The 25,336-nt window shown below is 50.9% G+C and overlaps 1 protein-coding gene and 1 long non-coding RNA gene across 2 annotated transcripts in view; one reads left to right on the forward strand and one right to left on the reverse strand.

The window, feature by feature from the left end:
• Window positions 1-886: 886 nt before the first annotated feature.
• Window positions 887-20,035, reverse strand: IFT27 (intraflagellar transport 27). The gene is made up of 7 exons (XM_036867364.1): window positions 19,588-20,035; window positions 12,617-12,696; window positions 12,199-12,258; window positions 10,506-10,565; window positions 8,384-8,501; window positions 7,358-7,467; window positions 887-1,120 (listed from the first exon to the last, which is right to left on the reverse strand). Exons 1-7 carry the CDS (start codon window positions 19,619-19,621, stop codon window positions 1,022-1,024), a joined length of 561 nt encoding a protein of 186 aa, XP_036723259.1. The 5' UTR covers window positions 19,622-20,035; the 3' UTR covers window positions 887-1,021.
• A 205-nt stretch (window positions 20,036-20,240) lies between these two features.
• The window catches only part of LOC118902177, a 35,753-nt gene continuing 30,657 nt past the window's right edge, over window positions 20,241-25,336 (forward strand). The window contains exon 1 of the long non-coding RNA XR_005021524.1: window positions 20,241-21,153. This is a non-coding gene — a long non-coding RNA (uncharacterized LOC118902177). The remainder of the gene's footprint in view (window positions 21,154-25,336) is intronic.

Raw genomic sequence — 25,336 nt, forward strand, 5'->3', positions numbered from 1 at the left:
TGTGTAATGTGCTCAGCTCATGTAGAGACATGGCAGGTCATAAACAGGAACCAGAGTTAATTTCCATTATGACTGCTATCACCGGGACAGACCCAGAATCTGTCTACCGCCAAAGCCAGCACCCTGCACAGCACCCCCACTCCCACCAAGAGGGGGACTGAAAGAGGGCGATGACCCTCTGGGGCCCTGGAGCTGAAAGAAGCTGAGACCCCCGGGTGAGGGTGACAGTCAGAGGCAAGTCTCAATGCCAGACCTCGGCCCGCAGCCCTGATGTAAGGGGCAATAAGGAACTTCTATGGGTGTTTAATCAGGGGAGTGAAATGATGAAAGTGGTGTTTTAGGAAGATTAATCTGGCAGCAGAGACAGGATGGAAAAGAATCAAGCTCAGTGCAAAGAATTATGACTGCTTCCCGGCTTGCTGAAAGGAGGGTCATTAAAGGAAAGTGGCCTCGTTCTTGGCTCCCTGGGTGCTCAAGGTTCCCGGCAGCTGGGAGGGGCTGCGTCTTCATCAAGAAGAGGCACCCAGGGCAGCCGGCAGAGGGCACTGCTTTTGCCAGGGACAGCAGTCATCACCAGGGGGCTCTGGCATCACCAGGGAGCTCTGGCTGAGGAGCAAGCTGGACAGCGGGACAGGCAGCAAAGTTGAATGTGCTAGAATAAGGAGAGGGCCATCAGCCCCCTGGCCACGTGGCAGATTCCAAGCTGAGCACCTCAACTACGGCAAGTTGTGGGGTGGGCTCTTGCGGGGAGGTCCTTCAGGGAGGGCAGGACACCCACCGTCACAAGCAACAGCTCCCACCACTGGAGGTTGCTCTGGAAGCAGCAGCCAAAGTGTAAAACGGCACCAGGGCTGCCCCGACCAAGAACGGAATGAGCTGCTGCTTCTCCATTTTTCTCCTCATTTTATTTAAAGCTGTCACGATAGATTGGAAGTGCCCAGGCAACTCCATCTTCTCCCATCTTCCGAGGAGACGGAGCCCGCGACCAGGTTCCATCGCAGGGAATGGTCCAGGCAGCCCCTCACACCAGCGCCTGGAAAACCTCCAGCTTCTCCCGGTACAGGTGGTGAAACTGCTTGGCCAGGTAGTGGAAGGGGGCTTCGTAGTTTTCCATCTCCTTCTGGAGAGACAAATTGAAGAAGTCAGTTGGTTGGTTTTAGGGTTGTCACAGAGAGGTGGCATCGCCCGCTCTTCCCTCCTGCCAGGGGCTCCGCCCTCTGCCCCAACTTCTCCTTCCCAGCACTCCCACTACTCAGGGCAGCTACTACCGTTCCTCCCGTTTTACAAGAAGGAAACTGAGACGTGGAGAGGTTACGGTCACGTGCCAAAAGCCACACACTTGCCTGTGATGGAGCTGGGTCTGAACCTAGACCTGCTCCTGCAGAGCCTGTACTTTTAGCCACTCGCACTCTGTGTGTGACAGGATGTTAAAATGAGACTCTTTCTCGCTTAGTTTTGACTGAGGCCCCAAAGGTCAAAGCAAAACAACAGATGGCAAGGACCTCCACGCTCTGGAGGGAAGACCAGACAGGATGGAGGTCGGGGAGTGCTGTGGCATTTCCCCCGGGATGTGGGCGCTTCTCCCTCATCCTGAGGTCAGTGGGAGGGTCCCAAGAGGAAGCCTGCAGCCCGGGGACTTAGGCCAGTGCTGGACCCAAGCCTGGGAAGCATCAAGGTGAGGCTGGGGTTGGCTGTCTGGATGGCCAAGCAGGAGAGGGTGGACTGGGGATGGCCTGCAATGCCGCCTCTGTCAAACTGGGGCTGCAGCAACACTTCCCTGGACCAGCAACGGGCCCAGCGGAAGCCCAGCCTGGAGCTGTCTTAAAGGGACTCCGCGGGGACAGTCTCCAGGAGGGTGATGGGTCCCAACAAGAATGGACGGCCCGGAATTGAGGTCGCAGGAAGGGTGAGGAGGTGTCCTAGCCTGAGGAGGTGTCACCTGTGAGGTGGAAGCCGCAGGTGAGAGAGCGCCCCTGATGGGGGCAGGGAGGGCATCTCTGACACCTGGCAAGTCCAGGGGGGCCACAGCAGGTCCCAACAGAAGTGAGCTGGTGGGGAAGCACAGGTCCAGAAACACAGATGCAGCAGCCTGGCCCTGCTTCCTTCCCACAGCAGGCTCAGGAGGCGGCACTGACTTTACGAATTTTGTCACTCACTCAGGACTGGGCATTTTAATAAGCGAAATAATGAATAATTTTGTGACTAAAGGTGACCAAAGGATTTTTTTATTATCTGAGAGAGATCAGAAAAGTTCTGGAACTTGCCCTAGATTTTCTTCATCTGGTAGGAAGAACCAGCCCTATAGGGTGAGCCTGACAGGCTCTGGGAGAAAGAAAATGGTACCCTCTCCATTTAGCTATCGTCTCTCACTCTCTATGTGTGCATCCATGGGTATTTTAAATTTTTTTAAAGAAATAAGTTGGCAGAAGAAAGCACCCACTACTTTCAAGACAGTAGCTCAAACTATGAATGCACAAGAACCTGTTTTCAAACAATCCGTAGCTGGTGGCAAAAGTGCAGCCTTGATAAGAGGTAATGAAATATCCCCAACAAAACGGAAGGATTTCCAAACCAAAGGATGGAACCAAGTCATCAAGCTCAGTGCCTTTGTTTTATAGACAGCAGTCCGGGGCCCAGGGGTGCAGTGGCCCAGCTGGTTTACGCAGAGCCCAGTCTAGAATTCAGATGCCCCAAATTTGAGAAGAGCAGCCTTTTCACTCTGCCAGATGGGGTGACAGAAGCGCGCAAAACGAAACCAGTTCCTGCAGAAAGTTACCGGACTTCCTGTCCCAAAGGTGGAGGAGACAAGTCACCAAGAGCAGAACCAGAGGTGGCAGTGCCGAAAGGGTGCTGAGAAATGAGAGGACAGCTGGTGGCCCAGACGAGCGTCTATACTAAACTCATGACTGCCAAGGACCGGAAGGCTGTCACTCTTCAGCAGGACATAAGAGGAATAACTCAGTTATATTTGCAAGACACTTTTGACTGTACAGAGCATAACGTCCTAGGCTACACCAAAGTCAAATAGCAAAACGTTACGTCGGTTGCAAGTATAGTTAAGCATTGAATGGGAAGAGAATGAGGCCTGCAAAGCACATGCACAAGGATTTCTAACTGAATCTGAAAGCTCTTGAAAGCCAGATCTTCGGAGAACGCAACATAAAAAGTAGGGAATTCAATGGAGGCAAGTCTCTTTATACACATGGAGTGCTCCTGAAATAGCAGATGTAAACAGAACCATTTTCCAAATGCATTAGGAGGGCTTGCCAATGATAGGAATCCTTTTGTTAAATGATGAATCATCATCTTGCTGACATCGTTTGACAGCTGTAGAGTAGGTCTGCTTTGCGTGAAGAATCTTCAGAGCAGGCTCAGACTAGTGCTTAATCTGGCCTAGAATTCTGCCCCTGAGACTCCCAAAGTAGGCTCTGTGGGAGGCCAGAGCCCCTTCTAGAAGGTTATCAAGCTGGACAGGCCGGCTTGTGTTCTAGTTCTGGTTCCACTGCTCGTTAGCTGGGCAACCAGGGAAAGCAACACAGTCTTTCTGAGTCTGTTTGTCATCAGTAAGATACGGATAGCAGCAGGACTGTTGGAAGCCTAAATAGATAATGTGTGCGAGACACTTAGCACACAGTAGGTACTCAACAAACATCAGTTCCCTTCCCCTCACCTTCCTGCAAGGGAAGCCATCCCTATGGATCTTTCCTGAACTCGCTTTTATCTAATACTGTCCAACTTCTTGCAGTAATAAACAATGCATTTTAAACTTTTAACTGCTGTTTAAAGAAATGCTCTTAAATTTTTTGGTGTGAAAATGCCAAATATTGAGGGGTGTTAGAAAGTCAAAGAGAAACCACAAAGACCTCGAATAGCCAAAGTAATACTGAAAAAGAACAAAGTTGGAGGCATCACGTTTCCTGATTTCAAACCCTATTACAAAGCTATAATAATCAAAACAATACGGACCTGGCATAAAAACAGACACAAAGACCAATGGAACAGAATTGAGAGCCCAGAAATAACTGCCCCACATATATGGTCATCTAATATTTGACAGTGGAGTCAGGAATACTCAATGGAGAAAAGATAATCTCTTCAATAAATGGTGCTGGGAAAACTGGATATTCACATGCAAAAGGATGAAACTGGATCCCTATTTTACACCTGCCAGAAATTAACTCAAAATGGATTAAAGACTTGAACTTAAGACCTGAAACCAAAAAAACTCCTAGAAGAAAACATTGGGAAAAAGATCATTGTCAGTGGCTTTGGCAATAATTTTATGAATATGACAACAAAAGCATAAATCAGTAAGTGGGACTACACCAACCAGAAAGCTTCTGCACAGCAAAGGAAACCATCAACAAAATGAAAAGGCAACGTGCAGAATGAGAGAAAATATTTGCAAACCACACATCTGATAAGGGGTTAATATCCAAAATATACAAGGAATTTGTGCAACTCAACAGCAAAAACACAAACACTCTGATTAAAAAATGGGCAAAGGACGAATAACAGATATTTTTACAAAGAAGATATTCGAATGGCCAACAAGTACATGAAAAGGTACTCATAATTATTAACCATCAGGGAAATGCAAATCAACCACAATGAGATATCACCTCACACCTGTGAGGATGGCTATCATCAAAAAGACAAGAGATAAGTGTTGGTGAGGATGTGGAGAAAAGGGAACCCTCGTGCACTGTTGGTGGGTATGAAAATTGGTGCAGCCACTATGGAAAACAGTACGGAGTTTCCTCAAAAATTAAAAATAGAGTTGCCATATGATCCAGCAATCCCACTTCTGAGTATGTAACCAAAGGAAACGAAATCACTTCCTTGGAGAGATAGCTGCATCCCCATCTTCACTGCCAAGAGAATAGTCATGACAGTAGTCAAGACATGGAAACAACCTAAGCGTACACTGATGAATGAATGGATAAAGACAATGTGGTACACACACACACACACACACACACACACGAATACTATTCAGCCATAAAAAAGATGGAAATCCTGCCACTTGTGACAACGTGGATGAACCTTGAGTGTATTATGTTAAGTGAAATAAGCCAGCCGAGAAAGACAAATATTGCTATGTTCTCACTTATGTGTGGAATCTAACAAAAAACAAACTCAGAAACAGAGAGTAGACTGGTGGTTGCCAGGGGCGGTGGGGACGGGGGCGGGAGAAACGGGTGAAAGTGGTCAAAGGGTACAAAACCTCCAGTTTTAAAATGAGTATGTTCTGGGGATGGAATTATAAAGACAAAAGAAAGTCAAATCGCCATGCAGGTATCTCCTTTAGGTCTGCAGGACAATTATGGCTGCATTTAGAAAGAGAGGAGGCAATGGGCTTGGTGTCAGGACTTGGCTGTGTCTCAAATGGCATTTGGTTATATCTCCTTTTTAATTACAGCTTTCTTAACCGAGCTGTCGGTGGTGCTTTTGTTGGCATCAACTCGGGGGGGGGACTAGTTAACTTGCACAGTTAATACCAAGTGCTTAACTGCAGCCTCGTCAGACATCATTTATACCCTCCCGTTTCAACTGTGTAGCGGCAAACTCCTGACCAGAGTTTAAACATGCAGCCCAGTGGCCTTTGGTGATGGAAGTGTTGGGAGTGGGTGTTAATTTCTGAGTTCCGTCAAGAGTTCCAGGGAACGTGGGATATTGGGGTAAGGACGCAACTTCATAAATGTGAATGGAGGAGGAGGGAATAGGAAGATACTGTTTGCTGTGGGTGGTACAGCTTACTGCTTTGCTCAAAGGCGTCCTGCATAAAAGATGGGCAACCCTCTATACAGTAAAAGCCTGCTAATCGGAACTTCACTAATTTGGCATTTGTGATCATTGGACCAGAGGCAAAACTGACATTTATCTCTGCACAATCTAGGAATACAAGGATTTAGTCAGTAATAATAGCATAAATGAGATTACTAGAGGGAATATATATATTTAAAAAAGCTAACATTGACTGAGCGTTTACTTTGCCTCAGACTTCGTGCTAAGTGTTTTTATATTCACCATCTGACTTAATTCTCATATTTATTACTCAACGAGGGATATATTTTACTATCCCCACTTTACAGGTGAGGAACCTGAGGCACCAACAGGTTACGTAACACACCGAGCGGCCCACAGCCCTCACCATCGGAGGTCAGAGCACCTGCCCGCACTTGCTACTTTCCCTAAGGAAGCATGCCGCTTTGAGGGGGTTTAAGAAATTCACATCCATACAGCAGCTGAATAGCAGCATTTGTCAAATTTCATAGATGCAACAACAACAGTGTCTGTAGCTTAAGGAGAGTTTGAGTAGAAAACGACCTCAGGGCTATTTATTAACTAGCCCACTGACTCTCTGGGAGGACCAAGGAATCAGTCGGGGCCAGAGGCCACAAGGCCAGGAATGAAGTCCAAGTTACCACCATGGATGTTTCAGGCTGTGCCAGATATGGCAAATCTCCCCAGCAACCCCAGGAAGGGGCACTGCAGCTGGCACCTTGGTCCCTGCTGGCTCTGAAGTGGGTGTTTCTGGGCGGCTCCTGCAGGGGGGTGTCTTCACTTGACCCCCTTCCATAGTAGCACACGAGTGTGTCTGATTGGTGCAGCCTGGGTCACCTGCCTGCACCCTGGCTGCAGGGAGGCTGGGACCTCAGAACTCCCCACATAGGAGGGAGCTTCCCACAATACTGTGAACATGCCCAAATCATGATTATCGGGTACTGAAGGGGCCGGGAACAAATTCTTCTGACCGTCCCCCTTCCCAAGGGCTCTTGCTGAATATACCAGAGGACACTCCGTGGCCTGGCGTCACCCTGGGGCTGCGGCAAGGTGGGGGCAGGGAGCACGGAGGGGAACCAGAAGTCAGGGATCCTAGTCCTGGTTCAACCCTTCGTGAGTCAACGTGACTCGCTCAACCCTGCGTGAGTCAACGTGACTCACGGGCCGGTCACTTCACCCCAACACAAAGTGGGGAGTGGGGGCCAGCTCCTGGATCATGGGGCTGATTTTAAGAGTCTATGAAATAATGTGCCAACAACACCGTAACCCATGATGTCTCATGCCAACATCAAGTATCACTGTAACTGAACACAATACACTTTTTTGTTTCTTACTAATTGAGATCCAGCTTTTCCCAGGGCTGGCCAGCCAGCCAGCCTGCTTGTTTGTAACACACGAGTGACTCTTGCTATGCTGAGAAGAGGTCTTGGGCTAAGGATGTAAACATCAGCTCCAAATTAGGCTCTGCATATGGTGGACTAACAACTCGATGCATGTGAGGTCATGTGAAAAACCGCTTCCAGCCGAGGTCCGCTCCAGACTTGGCTACGGTGCAGCCGGAAATACTTACCACGGATGTTTCAAAACATTCCAGGCCTTGGCCCAGTGCCCATGCCCGGGTCTGGGCCGACTCCACCACTCGCCTGCTGGCCAGGTCTGTCTTGTTCCCCACCAGCGCACCTACTCGAGAGAAACAATCGGAGCATCGCATTTAACCGTGGCCGTCTGGGAGGACAGCTGGAGAGATAAAAGAGCAAGCAGCCTAATTTTGAGGTGTGTAAAACCTCATCTGAGAGAGGCTCCCTGATCCGAGGTGATGAGCACGACCGGAGACCCTGCACCGGCCCCCGAGGGCCGCAGCAGAGCGGGAGGCCGGCGCTTTGCACCTGCAGCTTTCGCTCAGCCCCCTCTGCTAGACCTCCCGGGTACCTGTCCGCCTCCTCTCCCTAAGGCTGCAAACCGTGAAGGCGAGGACCAAGCTGATGTGAGCATTTGCGATTATTCCTAGCACATGGAGCAAACTTTCAAAACGGTCATTAACACTAATCCGAGGGCTGCGCTCAGAGTCAGGGATTCAGAGGTAATTTGGTTCTGTTGCCAGCTGCATCCGCTGCGGCTAATTTTTGAGCCTGTCTCTGGAGATCGCTTTCCCTGGTCTCTAATGAGGAGAATTTGTTGATCTCACATAGGGATGAAAAATAAACTGATTGAGAGCATTCAGAAGGGAAAACGGGCCTTGCATGTTTACTGGTGCCCCACATACAGGAGAAAATGAGGATTGCTTCCCTGGGGTTAGCTTCCCGGAAATAACAACTCATATTCCTATCACAGCACCTTCCCCCTTATTATCTTGAGTCACCCCATAACCCTGCCAGGGGGGGCGTCAGCAGGCCCATTTTACAGACTCACAGAGGTGGGGCCACTCACTGAGGTTTCCGTGGTTGCTGAGGCACAGCCAGGGTACAGTCCAGACCATCACACTCAAAGACCAGGGCACCCTGTTTCTGCACCCACAGCCATTTCTGCAGTGACCTTGTGCTCCTGAACTTGAAGGTCAGAGGTGCTGCTGGAAACCCCGGATGCCTGCAGCTCGTACCTGGGAGGGTGGCGCCTGGAATCTGTGACCGAGCCTTCTCCAGCCACTTGCTGCAGTTGGTGAAGGACTGCTCGTTGGTCACATCGTAGACGAGACACAAGAGGTTGGGACTCTCCCACTGTGCAAAGGGGACAGGATGGGGACATGTCACTGACAGCGAAAGTGACTTCTAGACTGGGAGGAAATGTGGCCTTCTAAGGGAAGGGACACGTGGGCAGAGGGAAGTGAAAAATTCTAAAGGGGATGTGAATCAGAAAACCGAGCCACATCCACAGAAGAAAACGATTCACCCACAGGAATGAATGGGAGGGCTGGGTGAAGCGGCGGGGAAGGCCTAGGCCTGGGATGGTGACGGCGAGGGCGAGAGCTCGCATCCGTGCCAGGCTCTCTGCTGGGCGTTTTCTGTGCATCATCGTGAAACCTCCCAACGTTGCAGGGCTGGTCTGAAGATCCCTACTGTGTAGCTGAAGAAACTGAGTTCAGAGAGGGTAACTGACTTGCCCAGGTCACACAGGCTTTAAACACCAGGGTGGGGTTGAGGCTTTTCTCTACCCAGAAACGCTTTGCCTGCCCCGGTTCCATTAACTCATTCTTCTATTCATTCTTATAGAGGGCCCACTATTATGCAAGGTGATATGCTTTTCTGCTTTGCAGGCCTGAAAGAGCATCCTTTTTTCATTAGCCACTCACTGGAAGCTGGTTTGCTTACATTTTCCTAATAACGGCCGGCTTTTCAAAAGGCAAAGGGCACTTTCTGCTTCTCCTGCAGTGTATCAGCCCTAATCCAAACCAGACCAGCAACTGGACAGGGTTCGCTGTCCCAATTAAGAACCAGGGCTATGCTCTCGGGGGCTGGCACCTTCAGGGGCTGCTGAGTCCTGGGCCATCCTGCTGCCTGGCATGGGGCCGTGGGGCAGCCCTGCTTCGGCTGTGAGGCTAGTCCTGGTGCGTGTGACTCTTGGCGTTGCCCTGGTCTCTGGGGAACCCCATCCTGCACAATTAGAGCCTGGTTCATTTCTGGGGTGTTGTCACCTCCCAGGGTGTGAGGGAGAATCCTTCTCCCTCCAGCTGTGCTTGGAAGGTCAGCCCAGGATTGGCTCTGGAGGCCTCACCCTCCTGCCCCTACGGCAACCCTGGCTGCCCTCCTGGAGGTGTCCAGGATGGGAGGAGCTTGGACTAAATTGATGATCCCTTCACACCTTCACTCCACAGACTAAAGAGCCCTAGCTACAGTCACACTGACCACCCCTGTGCACACGCAGGAGAGACCTCCTTCCTCCAGGCCCCAGTGAGGGGACCCAGCATGGGCAGCGTGTGACCCTGACTTGTCCAGACACATCATCTCCTCCACTGGGCAGCGTCGGACAGTGTACATGGGAGCCGCGTGGCAAAACACCAAGAACTGATGCGTGAGGCCAGCCCTGTGTGAAATTACCATCATTAGATCTATTTCTCTTAGGCGGAAAAAAAAGGGTGGCAGCAAACAGTTTCTATTAAAATGTAGCTGTTCTTGGAAAGGCAGGGGAGGGCTCTGGAGATCTCAAACCTTCTAAGTAGCTCACTGGCCCACATTAGCGGAACCGTTACCTTGGAAGGTACAGCAAGCTGGATCCTAAGAGGAAGGCTGGGCAGGCTGAATGAGCCTGGGGCGGCAGCAGGGGCAGGTCCCAGAGCAAACCTAGGTGGGACCAGGGGGTGGGCTGGGAAGGTAAGCCTCACTGTGGGGCCTCTAGGGCACCCCCTAGTGGGGAAGGAAATCTTTGCTCCAGACCCAGGAGGTGGAGGAGGGCTGAAAGCACACCCCCAGGAGGGGGTTGCTCCAGAGAAGGGAGGCCCCGGAGTGGGGAGCTGCGAGGACCGAGGTGCTCAGCTCTGGCGCATTGGGAGCCAGCCATTCCAGGGCTGGGGGGGAAGCAATCACGAATCACATGCAAGAGCTGCTCCTACCTGCCAAGGGGTCACAAACCCCAAGGCTGGGAGGAATGCCCCTTACAGGATGTTGCCATGGTAGCTTCTCCTGGCGGCTGCAGTGAAGTGAAATTTCTGTGAGGGCATCGCTAAGGGGCAAACCTTTGGCGGGAGGTGGTGGTGATAGTTAGGAAAAAGACTGAATGCTACTTGCCAATTTATCCAGCATTTCAGAAAACAGCTCCTTGCCGGCCGAGTCAAGAATGAAGAGTTCCTGGAATCAGAAAGACAGGTCCCAGGAAAGCCTACACATGGGGAAACCCCTGGCTGCAAATCCCCGATAGGACTCCCAGCGCACCTTCAGGGTGACACACGCATGCGCACGTGCCCACACATTTGTCTTTTGCCCAAGGCACGAGGAAGACGGCGGGAGGAGGAACGAGCTCAAGTACCATGGTTTTCCACCCCAACTGGCTCTTTCTGGGTGGCATCTCACCTCTCCTAACCCCGAGTGCAAAAATACCAGGAACAAGCTGACTTCCCACCTGGCAGAACAGAATGCTAGACAGGCTGACAAGTGCTCTGTTTTCCAAAAGGTCATTCTGCACTTTGTTAACCAAATTGATTTTCAAATCTTGAAATGATCCTTTTTAAAGGAGGTCACCGAGGAGGCCTGGGGAAGGCATTTAAATTAGGACAGTCTGTCATGGTTCTGGATGGCTGAGGTGTGATTCTAGCAGAGGGCGCAGGACGACCCTTCCTGCCCGTGTCCGAACCTTCACCGGCCCAGGTGAGAGCCCCTCCCCAATGCTGCCATTCCAGGAAGTCTCCCCTAATTTCCCCGTTAACTTCCCGCTGGCTCTGGCCTCTGGCACACGCTGCCTGAAGGTCAGCAACCTTCTTTGCTTTGCACATTGGTTGTTGGTGCATTCATCTTATCCCTTCTCATTGTATCTGGGGTACTTAAAACTGCTTTTTGCTCATGGACCTCTTTAAGAATCTAGCAATTCTTAAGCCTTCTCTCCAGAAAAGCACATGCAAACCTAGCATCTTGCAATTCAATTTCAAGGGTCGAGGCTTCCCACAGAGGGACCCAGGTTAGGAACCTCAATATTCGGTAAGTTCTGAGGGTAAGACTCAGAGCCCTGTCTTCCTCACTTCCTCTTCCTCATCCCTTCCATACAATGCTTCCCGTGTTCCCCCCAGCCTGTTCCTGAATGCTCAGACAAGTCTAGGCCAAGTCCTGGCACTTTTAGGCAGCTAGTCAGACATGAGTGGGTCTCGCCCCATCCTGGACGGGGTCATCTTTCCCTCCCCAACCTGGTCACTAGTGATCAGAACCCACCCAGAGACCCTCCCTCTTTTAGTCAAGGACCACCAGCCTTACCAGGACCAAGCAGGATAAACCCACCAGCACAGGTCGATGCAGGTGCGCCAAGACCTAAAAGGTGTCTCAAGGTAACCTGGGGTTCATTATGCCGTATTTGTAATACATTAGCATTGAGGTTTGGGTGCTCGTGCCCAAGCGCCTGTGCACTAGGAGAAACGTTACAGAACCTAAAGCTGTCAATCAGCTTGTCAGTCAAATGACGCAGGACACAGGGAGGGACCACCACTCTAAAAAGCCCAGCCCTACCCCACTGCGGGCTGCTTCTGGTTTCCAGACAGCCCACTCTCATTCTTTCTTGGGAGTGTACTCTTGCTCTGCCTAATAAAACTCTTAGTACTTAAAACCGTTCTACATCTCTCGACTGAAATCTTTCCCTTGAGAAGGCAAGAACTAAGGAAATCGCTGTCCCCCCCGGTGACAGCACTGCCTCTCTCCCAGGGAGGATGACAGTGACCACGGAGCCCTCGGGCGCAGCTGGGGCAGCACTGAGCCCCCTTGGGGCGAGGGCACCACTCACCACACTGTCCCCTGTGTCAGGGACTGGCACTGTCTTCACCACCAGATCCACCCCTGTTGTCTGTGGAGGAAAAGGGAGAACACGCACGTCAGGGGTCCCAAGGGGACGTGGGGTCCCAAGGGGACGCATGTCCCCGGCTCAAGTGTCTGTGCTCTGGACTCACTTCTGGTGTGGAAGTCAGAGAGGCCCTAGTCTCGTCCAACCCCCTGCCCACGAGCGAGCTGTACACGGTGACCAGCCGACCACCGCCAGGCTGCTCCACACACTGCCCCGTGCCCCGTGCCCCGTGCCCCGTGCCCCGTGGCCATACGGTCAGGCCTCTTAGGGCTTCTTAAGGACATTTGGAAAGTCACTGCCCCAGGGTTATCTGATCACTTGTCTTTAAGCCTCCGCCAGGCCTGCCACGCCCACATCTCACCAGGGTGTAGATCTTCTGGAAATGGGCTCCGTCGCTGCGGAAGATCTGGGCCAGGGCGGTCTTGCCCACGGTTGGGTCTCCTGTGAGGTCAGAGTAGAAGAAAAACACCGCTTTCATCCTAAGCTGACTGGAGGCTCTCCCACTACAGAACGCTGTTCTAGAAACCGAAAACCTCAATGAGTTCTCAGGGAAAAGGTGCTTGATTCTCATGGGAACTTGCTCCGGGGTCGCTGGCAGGGCAGCGGGTCCGTGAGACCCATCTTCCAAACCCATGACGGCCAGTCTCTTTTCTTCCGGGCTAATCTTTTCATCTACGAAAACCCACCCAGAAGGTAACAGAGCTGAAGGAGGGCTTCTGAGCACTGGAAATAGAACTGACACTCTTCCACTGAAACACACCCGATGGGGAAAACCTGTCCCTTTCAAACTTGAAATTACTTTGAAGTCTTGAAGGTAAGGAAGTGTGACCAGGTACAGACTTACAGGTTCAGCTCTCTAACGGAACCACTTTGAGTTTAGAACGTCCATCCTGAGACTCCTGCATACTTTTCTGGGGTGGGGGGGAGAGGGTGAGAGTTGGGTGGGTTTCTACACTTATGAGAAACAAAAAGTCAGGGGCTACATTTGCCATCCTGAAGCCCATTTCCAAGTGACATTTTCCACCTCCACCTCCTGGTAACCCATCTGTGACCACTGCAGGCCCATCTTCCCAGGGCCTCTCCTCTAAGTCTATCAGCAACAGCCACTGTTTCCTCTAAGCCCGTCTCATACCTACCGGCTCCATCTCCTCGGCTTTCCTTTGTTAGTGGAGAGCCCCATAAACTGGTACCTGGAAACTAAAGATCTATGTCACAGTTTCAAGTCTGAGACCTGGACCTTTCACAAGGTGGTCAGGGGTAATTTATTCTGGAGTTCCTCCTGGGCCCCCAAGGGTGCTGGAGGCTCTCTGTGCCCATCCTTAATTCTCCTGCACCCTCCCCACGTCCCCACCGGTGGCTCTGCGTGGCTTCCTTTGATACCACACTGTGTTCATCTGCAAGACCTTTTCCACCTTGAAAGTCTCACACTGATTCTCCCTCTATCACCCAGCGCCCTGGCAGAACACCTGTCTGCTGCTTTCTCACCCCCTTGATCCTCAGCAAAATCACCATGCTCGCATCCTTCTGCCTTGAATCCCTTGATGTAATCGTCTCACCTTCACCCCGTTTTACAGGCAGCTTCAACTCGCCTCTTTACTTGACTCCTTGATAGCCTGCCGCTCTGTTCACTTTTCAGTTTTGACTTTTCTCACCTATAATTTTCTCTTGTGAGACAATTATTTGCCTACTCGTGGCATTTCATTTCACGTTAACTCCTCCAGGTCTGAGTGAGCTAGTCAGGTCTTGCTTTTCTATTTGCCACCACTTCTTAGAAGGGAACCAACATGGGTTGAGCCTCTGTCATGGACCCATTCATACAATCTCATTCGCTCCTTCCCAGGTCCCAGCCTCCACCCCCCGCCGGGGACTATCATTAACCTCATTTGACAGATGAAGATACTGAGGCTCAGAGAAGCTGGGTAACCTGCCTAGGATTCCAACATCGCCCTCTCTCCGCCAGATTCCATTCCTCTCCTAGAGCTCAGGGACCCGTCTGACCCATTTCTAACAGTGTCCCTGCAGTTCCTCATCCCCGCAGCCTTCCGGGACACCGGGGGAGACGACCGTGGGCTGGACTTTCACTGGGTACCCACCCATCTCAGGGCAAACAGGGCACATCTGGTGCAATGACTGCATCCACCCTCCCGACTTCAATTTTGCTTCTGAATCCAGTTGGAAATTGGCTCTTCCCGCTTGTGAAATTCCCCACAGATTTGTTCTGGTTAATTTCATAACTCTTGCTTCCGACTGTCAGTCAGAGTCACCCACACTTCTGGAAAACCTCCTGTGTCGGCTGAGGAGGGATCCGAGTGAGCCCAGGAAGGGGAGACCACTGATAAACACATTTGCAGGGCAACAGAATGACAAGTGCAAATTCAAATAGCACAAGCTGAGAATCAAGGCGTCTGAGGGTGCAGGGAGGAGAGAAGCTGATGAGGGGTTTCATCAGCGGGGAGGACTTCCCTGGAGGAGGCTGAGCCCAGGGGTGACGGCGGGGGGTGGGTGCACTGCTTGATGGAGAGGGTGCCATCTGCAAAGGCACGATGCAAGGTCACCTGTGACCTCGTAATTGCCAAGTCCAGTGGTTTTTCCTCAGTTCTCACGCTCCTCAATGTCTCTGAAGGATGAATCGGCTTGAAGCAGCACCCCGCCCTCGGCAGCCCTCTGGCCCCGGTGACCCCGCACCGGCCTGGTCCTCCTGCCACTCTGCCTGCCTCCCAAATGTGGACACTCCAGTGGGCCTGTCCTTGGTCCTCTGTTTCATCTACTCGGTCCCACTTACTCTCGTTACCTTGACTGTCACTTCTCGCGCCAGGATCCCTCTCCCAAGCTTTGTGTTTCCAACACCCTGTGGGTGTTTCCACTGGAATGTCAGGCCTTCACGCGATCTCAGTGCCTACAGCCAGGCTGGGTCCTGAGCAGTCCCGCCCATTTATCCTACTTGTTCTCTTCACCACTCTCGATGTCCCCAGACTTCACCCACGGTCACCTCTGACGGCTCCTCCTCCTTCCTCCCAAGGCCAGTCAGCCTCCTCTTCATTCCTTACATCATCTTCTGTGTCTCCAGCCCGCATTTCCTTTGCTGTCATGACCAACACTGCCCTAGTTACCTCAAACTTCAACCTGGGCTCCTGTCTCAGCCCCAAACCCACCCATCCATGCTCTGCCTTGTGATGCTGGAGCTGGGACTCTGCACATGTTTCTCTTTTGCCAGGGATTTCCCGTCAGGCTTTGCCAATGTGAATTCAAGAGCAAGAAGGGAGGGCTGGGGGCGGGCGGGGGGGTGGGACTTGCTCCTTCCACTTTGCTTGCTGTTTCTCTTAGTGTTATCCTAGTGATGGCCTTCACCCAGCAGCAAAGGTTAGTCGCTGCCTCCAACTGTGTTTTGTTTTGTGTTTTTGCACTTCTGGACCAGCCTGAGTATGCCCCCTCAGAGACACCAGCGTCAGTGGGCAGCGTCCCCTTCTCAGAGATCTGCAGCTCAGCTCCCAGCACCCTTCTGCGCTTCGAGGTTCTGACAACCTGCCCTCTTCCCTCTTGCCCCGCAGCCCTGGGAGGAGGCTCCTTCCTGAAGTTACTCTCTGTGCTGCCTTACCGTCCCCTTTTGTCTTTCCAGTCCTCCAGTACCTGTTTAATGAACACCCCACACTAAATCCTCACTGTCGAGATACCTATGTAGTTTCAGCTTTTTGTCTGGACCCTGCCTCATGTAGCACTTGGTACCAGGAGTGGTCTTAAGACACAGACCCTCAGGATGGTCTGGAATTGGTTTGGCGGTTTCTCACCCTAAACATGGGGCTGAGCTCCTGGCCAGTGGGCAATGGGTCCTAGTGATGGGTGGCACGTGCTGGCGTCACACACTGGGTACCACCCCAGCCAGGCAGTGCCCCCTCCTCAGAGGTCTGGATCCCAGCTCAGGGTTGGGGGAGGTTCTTCTTCAAGCTTCTGACAACCCTGACCTCCACCCACCAATTCTGTGTCATCACAATGTTGTCTTCCGGCTTTTTCAGTTCTCTGACACACGCTGAACCAATTCCATATACTAAACTCTCTCTGTTGAAATGCCTAATGTATTTTCTGTTTTCTTGACTAGGTCTGGACTGAAAACACTTCCCGACTGGCCCTCCCTCCTTTTTGTTTTTCTCCCTGCTCTAACCCACCCTGAGCTTGGCATCAACAGACAGATCTTCATAAAACAGTGCTTTCCTCCGGTGACGCTCTCACACAGAGCCTGTCAAAGGATTCTTTCCGCTGTACACCCCTCCCCACCTTCCAACTCTGTTTCTGACTATCCCTTACACAAAATCTGGGCTCTACAGTCCTATTCTCTTGATCCCCGAAAATTCCTCGAAGATAACCTCCTTTCGGGTCACCCTAATCCAAATCCTAATCCTGCTCAGTCTCTGCCAGGCAAAGCTCAAACATGTCCTTCCTGCCCAGCCTCTGAAGGTCGTTTCTCGCTCCTTTGTCTTTACCTGCGTGGCTAGTGCAGCTCACTGCTGGTTGCATGAGACTTGACGTCAGAGCGGCCCTCCAGGGAGTCAGGTTTATCATCCCCATGTAAGTCAAGAGGCAGTAAGTACTCAGGGCACAGACTACAGCTCCATCGCTTACGAGCTATGACCTTGGGTCAGTAATGTCTCTGGGCCTCAGTTGCCACATCTACGAGATGGGGATAACAGCTTCTATCTCATAGAATTGTTATGAGGATTTAATGAGTTAACATGTACAGTGCCTGATATATATTAAGTAATATTTACGTGATTTGCAAGCACATAAAATATAGATAAATGTTAAGTGTTGTGTTCTCTCCATCTGAATCAGAACAATTAGCAGCTGTGCCTTGAGGTATTTCTCTGGGATCAAAGGGCATTCGATTCCTGTTTCTTGCATTATAAGCTATTATGCACAACTCAGCACTTCCTTGAGTGCGGGGGGCTGGCAGGGTTCACCCTTGTACTCCCAGTGCACCTTGCGTGGTGACTCACACATAGTAGGTGCTCAGTAAATATGTGGACTGAATAAGCACTTGAATTATCAGGTCCCTCGGTGACTAGTTACGTGAGAGAAAAAAGGCAGATTGACTCCATTTTAAACAGTCGGGGGACTTCCTTGGTGGCGCAGCGGTTAAGACTTGCGCTCCCAATGCAGGGGGCCCGGGTTTGATCCCTGGTCAGGGAACTAGAAGCCACATGCATGCCGCAACCAAGAATTCGCATGCCACAACTAAGGAGCCGGTGATCCACAACTAAGGAGCACACGTGCCGCCACTAAGGAGCCCACAAGCCGCAACTAAGGAGCACACCTGCTGCCACTAAGACCTGGCACAACCAAATAAATAAATTAAATAAATATTTTTAAAAATGTGGTGTTTGTTTTAAAAAATAAGATAAAATAAAGAGTTGGCCAGTGAGGGGGCCTGTGTGGTGAGGGTGGGGTGAAGAACGAGGTTTTGATGGGTGGTGGAGGTAGGGCTGTGTGCAGTGATTCACTCTGCTGAGGTCTTTTGGCCCCTGAAAACTTCCAAGAGAAAACAGATACCCTTGAGGCCTCAAAAGGAGGCTTCAGATTGAGGGCTAGGTTGGAGCTCAGGAATGACTTCCCAGGCAGTGGATGAAATCAGGTAAAACTAGTACCTGAGGGTGTGAGTATAAAGAAGGGCAAGGAGTCTCGAGTTGAGGCCTGAGGATGGTAGAGTGTGGGGCTAAGAACAAAGCCCTGGAAATCAGATCACCTGAATCTAGATCCCAGCTCAGCCAAATCCAGCTGTGTGACCCAGGGCAAGTGTCCTAACCTCTCTGGGTCTCAGCTGCTCCATCTGTAGAGGAGAATGACAATAATCCTGACCACATAGGGTTGTTGAGATGACCCGTGGTGAGGGTCTAGCACAGTGCTGACACACAGACGGTGCTCAGTAAGTTAGCCTCGTGGTGGGAGTTGATTTAAAAAAGAAATAGGAGAAAGAACAGTCAGAGAGAGAGGCCCATTTAGAAAAAAAAAAAAAAAAAACTTCAGAAAAAAACGATCCCACCTTATCCATGAGGAAACTGAGGCTCAGAGAAGTGCTTTGTCCAAGAGGACACAGCCAATCTGAGGAACAGCAGAATTAATTTTGTGACACAATACTGCCCCCACTGGTGCTCTGGAAACTAGAGACTGCTCTGGAGAACCATTAATTTCTTTTGCTCAGTATGATCTGATTGACTATGGTCAGTCATCTTTCTGCGTGACCCTTTTATTTCCAAATTGGAAAAGTCATTAAAAATACCATCCTTTTCGGTCTGGAAGAGAGGAATCAAAAAAAGGGATCTCTTTTTCCTCTGCATAATTTCTCACTGCTTCTTTCCTGAACTGGTCAGATAAACCCGGAAAGATCACAGGTTTCAACAGTAACACAAGTTAAGAATTTTGGAGGTAGGAAGTTAGGAATTTTAGGCTGATCTCGGGGTTGAAATCCTGCCTATGACCTTCCTTCGCTAGGGGGTGACCTTGGGCAAGAGACTTCACCTCAGTGCCTCGGTAAAGTCAGAACAATCCGGCACTTACCCCAGGGTGCTACCTACTGTGACAGGATTAAATGAAATGCACGTGCCTGACACGCAGTAAGGACTCAGGAAAGTACATCTGTGCTCTGTGGTCCCAGGTTCATAATCCAGGCAAATGTTTTTCTAAATGAGCAGGAACACCGCAAATGTGCATGCCACATAGGCATTCATTCTGCAAATATTTATTGAGCACTTACTATGTTCTACATATATGTTCTGGGTGCTTGGGCTGTATCAGTCAGCAAAACAAAGATTCCCACTTTTGGGGGATTCAACATTTATGCCCTCCTGACCATGAGGCAGCACTGTAACTCTGGGTCTTAAAGTCAACACACATAGCTTTTTGCAAACTCTGGTCAACTGTACGTTACTGTCTCCTATCCCTGTTTGCATAAGATTGGGGTCAGGAAAAAATCCCATAAGTAAAGACCACCAAAGTCACTGATGCCTAACTTTGGGGTGCAGCACCTGGTTTAGCTGAAGCACTTATGGTGTGCTTAGCCTGATTTTTTTAACGAGTCTACTGCTCCCGAGTACAGCTCTAATTGGTGACGGTGGTCTCAGAGTATGACAGGGAGCGAAGGAAACCACCTGGAGCTACAAATGTGCTCTGGAAGATAATTCTTCCACGCCTAATGAAATTTACTCTATCAGTAATTGCATTAACTCGCCTTTGCGAGAGAGAAAGGGAAAGAGAGTAGACAATTTACGTGAACAAAAGCTCTCGACAATTTATGAAGTCTCTGGACTCCGGAGACTGTATTCACCCGCAAGTTTTCAGACTCACCTGCCAGGATGCATTTGGCTGCCAGCTTCACCATGGTAACCAACCACCTCCACGGACCAGACAGGAGAAGAGCAGCTGCTGGAGGCGTTGGTGGCCCTGCCTGGGAAGGGGAGTGGGGAGGGCTAGCGCTCAAGGGGCCTGTGGCCGCGGTGGGGACAAGGACGATGGGACCTGGACCCTCCGGACGACCCGCGGGGAGGATATCGGGCGCTAGGGTCGCAGCGGGGCGCACAGGAGCGCCAGATGGGGCCAGGTTCAAGGCCTCAGAAGGCAGCCTGGAAGGTGCCAGCGAGGCGATGCGGCTCTCGTACTCGGCCCAGCCCCTGGCAGTGCGGTCCGGGAATAGTGACCCAGCAACCCTCCGGCCGCAAGCACGGAGACAGATGCGCTCTCCAGGAAACCATACCCCACCTGCCCCGCCTCCTCATCGTCGTCCTCCTCCTCGTTGACCGTCGATTGGCTGCCATCAAAAGCTCCCACCCCGAAGGCTCACGGAGACCAGTGGGAGGAGGGGGCGTGGCTAACAACATTTCCTCGCCGGATAATTCGTAGTAGTATCTGCTCTTCAAGCTTATCTCGCTTGACTAATAGTTGTAGGAGATGTCAATCATCTCCGCCTCCCGCCCCCGCACAGCCTGAAAGTTCAGGGAAAAGCAGTTCCAACATCGTGTATCCAGAAGCGGTGATAAAAGAAGCTTTCTGATTGGTCAGAGACTGGCTTGGCCCATCTTCGGGAGGAATGGGGACTCGCCGTATCCTCCTGCTCTTCTGGAGGTGGGTTCGCCCACGAAGTGGGCCGGTCGGGAGCGCGGGAGGCTGGAGCGGCGCCTGCCCCGTGGACAAGGTGCCGTTGCCCAGGCGGAGCTTTGAGCTGGTTTGACTTCGCCGAGGTTCTTGTCGCTCCCCCAAGTCCCAGATTCCGGGGAGCGCGGCCGTAAGGTGCATCAATCTCGCAGGCGAATCTGATTTTTAAAGCCCAGGGATATTATGCGCTGTAAAATGTAAAATATGAAAGTGTTAAAAGTGATGTCTGTGGAACAAGGACAAGTGAGGGATGTGGAGGAGCCGTTGGACTCAGGAATTGGAGGCTGTACTTTGCTCTGAGTCCAGCCCCTCTTGTAAAATGGACAATGTATCACATACCACATACGGAATGAAAGCGAGCCTCCAGGACACTTCCCATCCCACAGGGAGGCTCCAGAGATATCTGTGGACTTTCCGGGGAGGCCCCTCTTGTTGGCGGTCAGGAACCCCAGTCTGCAGTCACTGCTGTCTTCCTGACCTGGGCAAGTCGCCTCACTCCTGAGCCTGTTTCCTCATTTTTAAAAGGCGCTAGTGGAACCCACCTTCTGGGGTTGTCCTGAGGCTTAGAAGAGGGAACCTCTGTAGGTGCCTGGGACATAGCTGGTGCTCAGCGGTGACGAATGGATGAATGAGAAGAGATTTATCTGGACAGATTGGGTTTATCATCACCGTCATATGTTGGCCAGATGCATGCACCCCTCTTCTCACTCCCGCTGGTTCCTCTGGGATGGCTGGTGCTGAAAGGGAAGAGCAGCCCCTCAGGTAAGACGCCTGCCCCCAGGATTCACCATCACATGCCTTTCATTTGGCTACTGGCCTTGTGCAGGGCAATGAACACACACATGCTCTATAAATCGCTGTGAATGCTTCAACCTTGAATGGGGAGTGAAACAATGCGAGTTGTCTGGAATTTTCTTTCCTTGGCAGTCATTCCTGGTGGTGTGGTTAAGACCTGTCTCCTGCATTTCCCTTACCTACTTGTCTTCTTTGGAGACATCGGGCAAGTCTGTCTCAGACAACCCAGGCCTCGGTGAGTCACGAAGCCTCTGCCTGGTCTTCCTGCCTGCCTTCGCCTCCATGCTGTCCTGTTAATCCCTTAAAGGACCTCTTGAGTGAGTCACCCTCCTGAGGCAGCTCCATGGGGCTCAGATGCTGAGATCTGGGAGCCTCAGTTTCCTCATCTGCGAGGGGCGGGGGTGGTAATAATCGCACCTCCCTCCTAGGGCTGTCCTCTTCGGCACCACATCTGCTCTGGCCCTTTCCTTGCTGCTCCTGTGTGCGATTTTGTTCAGCACCATTGTAAGAGCATTTTGGATCTTCCCAGAGAGGTGGTAAACCCCATACGATGAATTCTACCACCTAACTCCACCATCCCAAGGGCCTTCTATACACCATTGATGACGAAACGACAGCAGCATGACTGTCACTGGGTTTTAGGTGATCAGAGAGTTTGGGAGCCGTGAGGGCCCTTGAGAAATTCTAGTCTCACCCTTCCCTGAGCAGCTATAACAGAGCTGGCGTTTGCTGAGCACACACTGAGTGCTGGCCTCATTCTGATTGCTTTAAAGAATTCATTAATTTAATATTCATGTGCTTATTTGATAGTCACAGTAACCCCTGTGAGGCTTGCATCATCCCTGTTTGATAAACAGGGAGACTGAGGCCCAAATGAGGTGAAATCCAATGCCCAAGGTCACATGGCTAGTGAAGGGCAGAACTGGGAATTGAACGCAGGTAGACTATCAACCTCCTGCCCCTGACAGGGACCTCTCCTGCCTCTAATCCTCTCACACTTCTTCCCATCCTAGAGAGTAAATATTTATTGAGTTCACTGCACTAATAGCTCCTGCTGATTGAGCATTAGATATGCCAGGCATGTACTAAACCCTTCACATCCTTTCTCTTGTTGGATGCAATGACTCTGGGAAGTAGAAATTGTCATTCCTTTCATTTCACAGGTAAGGAAACTGAGGCCCACAGAGAGCCCAGGCTCCTGCAACAAGCCAGCTAGAATCAGAACCAACCGCAGGTCTCCTGATCTTGGAACCGATGTTTTTTTTCCATTGCTTGATGTAGTCTTTCCTGTTTCATTAATAAGCTTTCCTTGAGCGCCTACCCTAGGCCAGGTCTTGAGCTAGTTGCTGGAGCCACGAAGTGAAGGTGACAGAGACCCAGGCAGCTCTGGCGGATCATGGACACGTGGGAATACCGGCCCAGTGCTGCAGGACCCTGTGTTTTCTAGAGGAGCCAGGAATCTGGATTTTTTGTGTGAATTCCCCTGACTCTCAAATTTTGGCAACGAACTTCAATTTAAAACACCGCAGCTGCGTAGAATACCTCTGTTGTCCGGTTCACTCTGGGGGCTGCCTGTTTGTGACATTTAGTCAAGAAAGACAGACAAATGTGTGAACAAATCCTCTGACAAGGATTGATACAAGACCCCAAGGAGCACCCCTAATCCTGGTTAGGTGGAGGGAGTTGGGAAAGATATTCTGGAAGGAGAGCCTTGAAAAGTGGGTAGGAATTTATGAGGCAGAGACAGGGGAAGGGACTTCCTGGGCAGATGGAACAGCACGTGCAAAGGCATGGAGTTGTAGGAGTGAGTTGAGCATTTGGAGAATGGCAGGTGACTCTCTTGTCTTAGGTGTGAATGGGAGACCGTAAGAGATGGGTCTGACCCAGGCCTTTGCTCGAAGCCAAATATACAGCGGAATGGCAAAAGAAAATGAGGCAAGGCCTAGAACCTTCTTTGAGGGATTCATTCAACAAGGATTTTCTTGAGTACTACTTACTAAGTACCAGGGACTGAACCATCATAGTGGCTGTTCTCAGGGAGCATCCAACCCAGTGGGGAGGCAGGTAATCAAGCAGTGATGATCTATGACTGCTTGTGGTCAGGGTTGAGTAGGAAATGACTAGTTGCATTAAGAAAAAACATTCTATTCTGTGGTCCCTGGACCACACGGTGACTTATTAGAAATGCACATTCCCAGGTCCCACCCAGACCAACTGAACTCTGGGGGTGGAACTCACGATCTGTGTTTTTATAAGCCTTTCTGGTGATTCAGATGCATGCTCATGTTTGGGAACCACTGCTCTTAGGTCATGCCAGGACCCACTTTTTTAACAAAAAAATATTTATTTATTTTATTTATTTATTTTCCTTTTTTTTTTTGGCTGGGTCGAGCCTTAGTTGCTGCACACGGGGTCTTTGTTGAGGCATGCAGGATCCTTCCATTATGGAATGCGGTCTCTTCGTTGCGGTGCTCGGGTTTCTCTCTAGTTGCGGCACTTGGGCTTCTCTCTAGTTGTGTCGTGTGGATTTTCTCTTCTCTAGTTGTGGTGCGCGGGCTCCAGAGCGCATGGGCTCTGTAGTTTGCGGCACGCAGGCTCTCTAGTTGAGGCTCACCAGCTCAATAGTTGTGGCACGCGGGCTGCCCCGTGGCATGTGGGATCTTAGTTCCCCGACAAGGAGGGATTGAACCCGTGTACCCTGCATGGAAGGTGATTCCTTACCACTGGACCACGAGGGAAGTCCCTGCCAGGACTCACTTTTATCCACTTTCTCTGGTTGCTTTACTATTTCTTAAACTCCCCAAGACCCTTCCTGCCTCAGGGCCTTTGCACTTACTGTTCTCACCATGACTGCACAACTTTCTCACGACCTTCAGCTCTTTGTTCAAATGTCATCTCCTTGGAGAGGCCTTCAGAAGCATCCAGTTGAAAGAATCGCCCCCAATCTGTCAGACTCAACTCCTCGTCTTACTTTACTTTCTTCATAGTATTCACCACTACCTGGTATTACTTTCCATATTAATTTGTTTATTTATCTAGTATCTGTCTCCCTCCACTAGAAGGTAAGCTTCATGAGAAAAGGGACTTGGTCTCTTTTGTCCTCCCAGCATTTGGGACAGTGCCCAGCATGGTGAGATGCTCAGGAAATATTTTTTAATGAATGAATGAATCTCACAGAGTTTACCCTTCTGGTCATTCCTTCATTCATTCAACAAGCACCGATTCTAGAACCAACTCTTGTGCAGGTAATAGGCTTACTGTTGGAAGGGGTGCCATGGCCATTTGGATGGGGGCAGCCTGATGCCTGGGTCTTCCACACCCCCACCTCCCCGGCATTGCACAGCCAGCTCCCAACCCGTAGAACCTCCAGACCTTCCAGAACTTCCAGACCTGAGGGCTCCGTAGAGGAGGAGGGGTTAACAGCGCTGCTTCCCAAAGCCAAGGATTAGGCTGTTTGGGCTGATTGGGAAGCGAGGGCTTTGGGTGAGAAGGAGGCGGAGAGGCAGCTCCTGACAAGTCGTTCCCAGGGAATGTTCAATCATCCTGGGGTTGAATGCTTCCTGACAGCCCTGACAAGCAGCGTGCATCTGAGCTGCGGCTCGGTGCCAGGGACACCTGCAGTATTCCACGCACGGCGCCCTGGCCGATCATGCCCACTTCAGGGTGCAAGTCCCTCTGCCGTGGTTCCAGAGGTTTCTGCTATGCCTGGGCTGCTCCTCAGAGTCCCAAGCTTGTAGAGTGTATTCGCAGGACTGTTGGATGCAAAGCAATCCCACTGGGGACATAGAGGCTTTAGGAGAAATTAGTGGGGAAAGGCCTCTTGAGAGTTATCCGGCATGAATCCTCAGGAAGAATACCTTTCATGCATTAAAGCAGACTTGCTCTGATGCCGTCATGTGAGAGGGCAGTGCAAAAGAGAGGGCTAGTAGATTTGTAGGAATTTTATATATTTGGATCAGGGTTTCTTCATCTTGGTACTATTGATATTTTGGATTGGCTAATTCTCGGTTGTAGGGGCCGTCCTGTGCATTATAGGGTGTTTGTCAACATCTCTGGCCTCTACCCATTAGATGCCAGAATCATGTCCCTCGTTGTGACACCCCAAAATGCCTCCAGATATTGCCAAATGTCCCCTGGGGGGGCAAAATTA

Source organism: Balaenoptera musculus, chromosome 10 (genome assembly GCF_009873245.2).
Source record: "Balaenoptera musculus isolate JJ_BM4_2016_0621 chromosome 10, mBalMus1.pri.v3, whole genome shotgun sequence".
NCBI classification, from domain to species: Eukaryota; Metazoa; Chordata; class Mammalia; order Artiodactyla; family Balaenopteridae; genus Balaenoptera; species Balaenoptera musculus.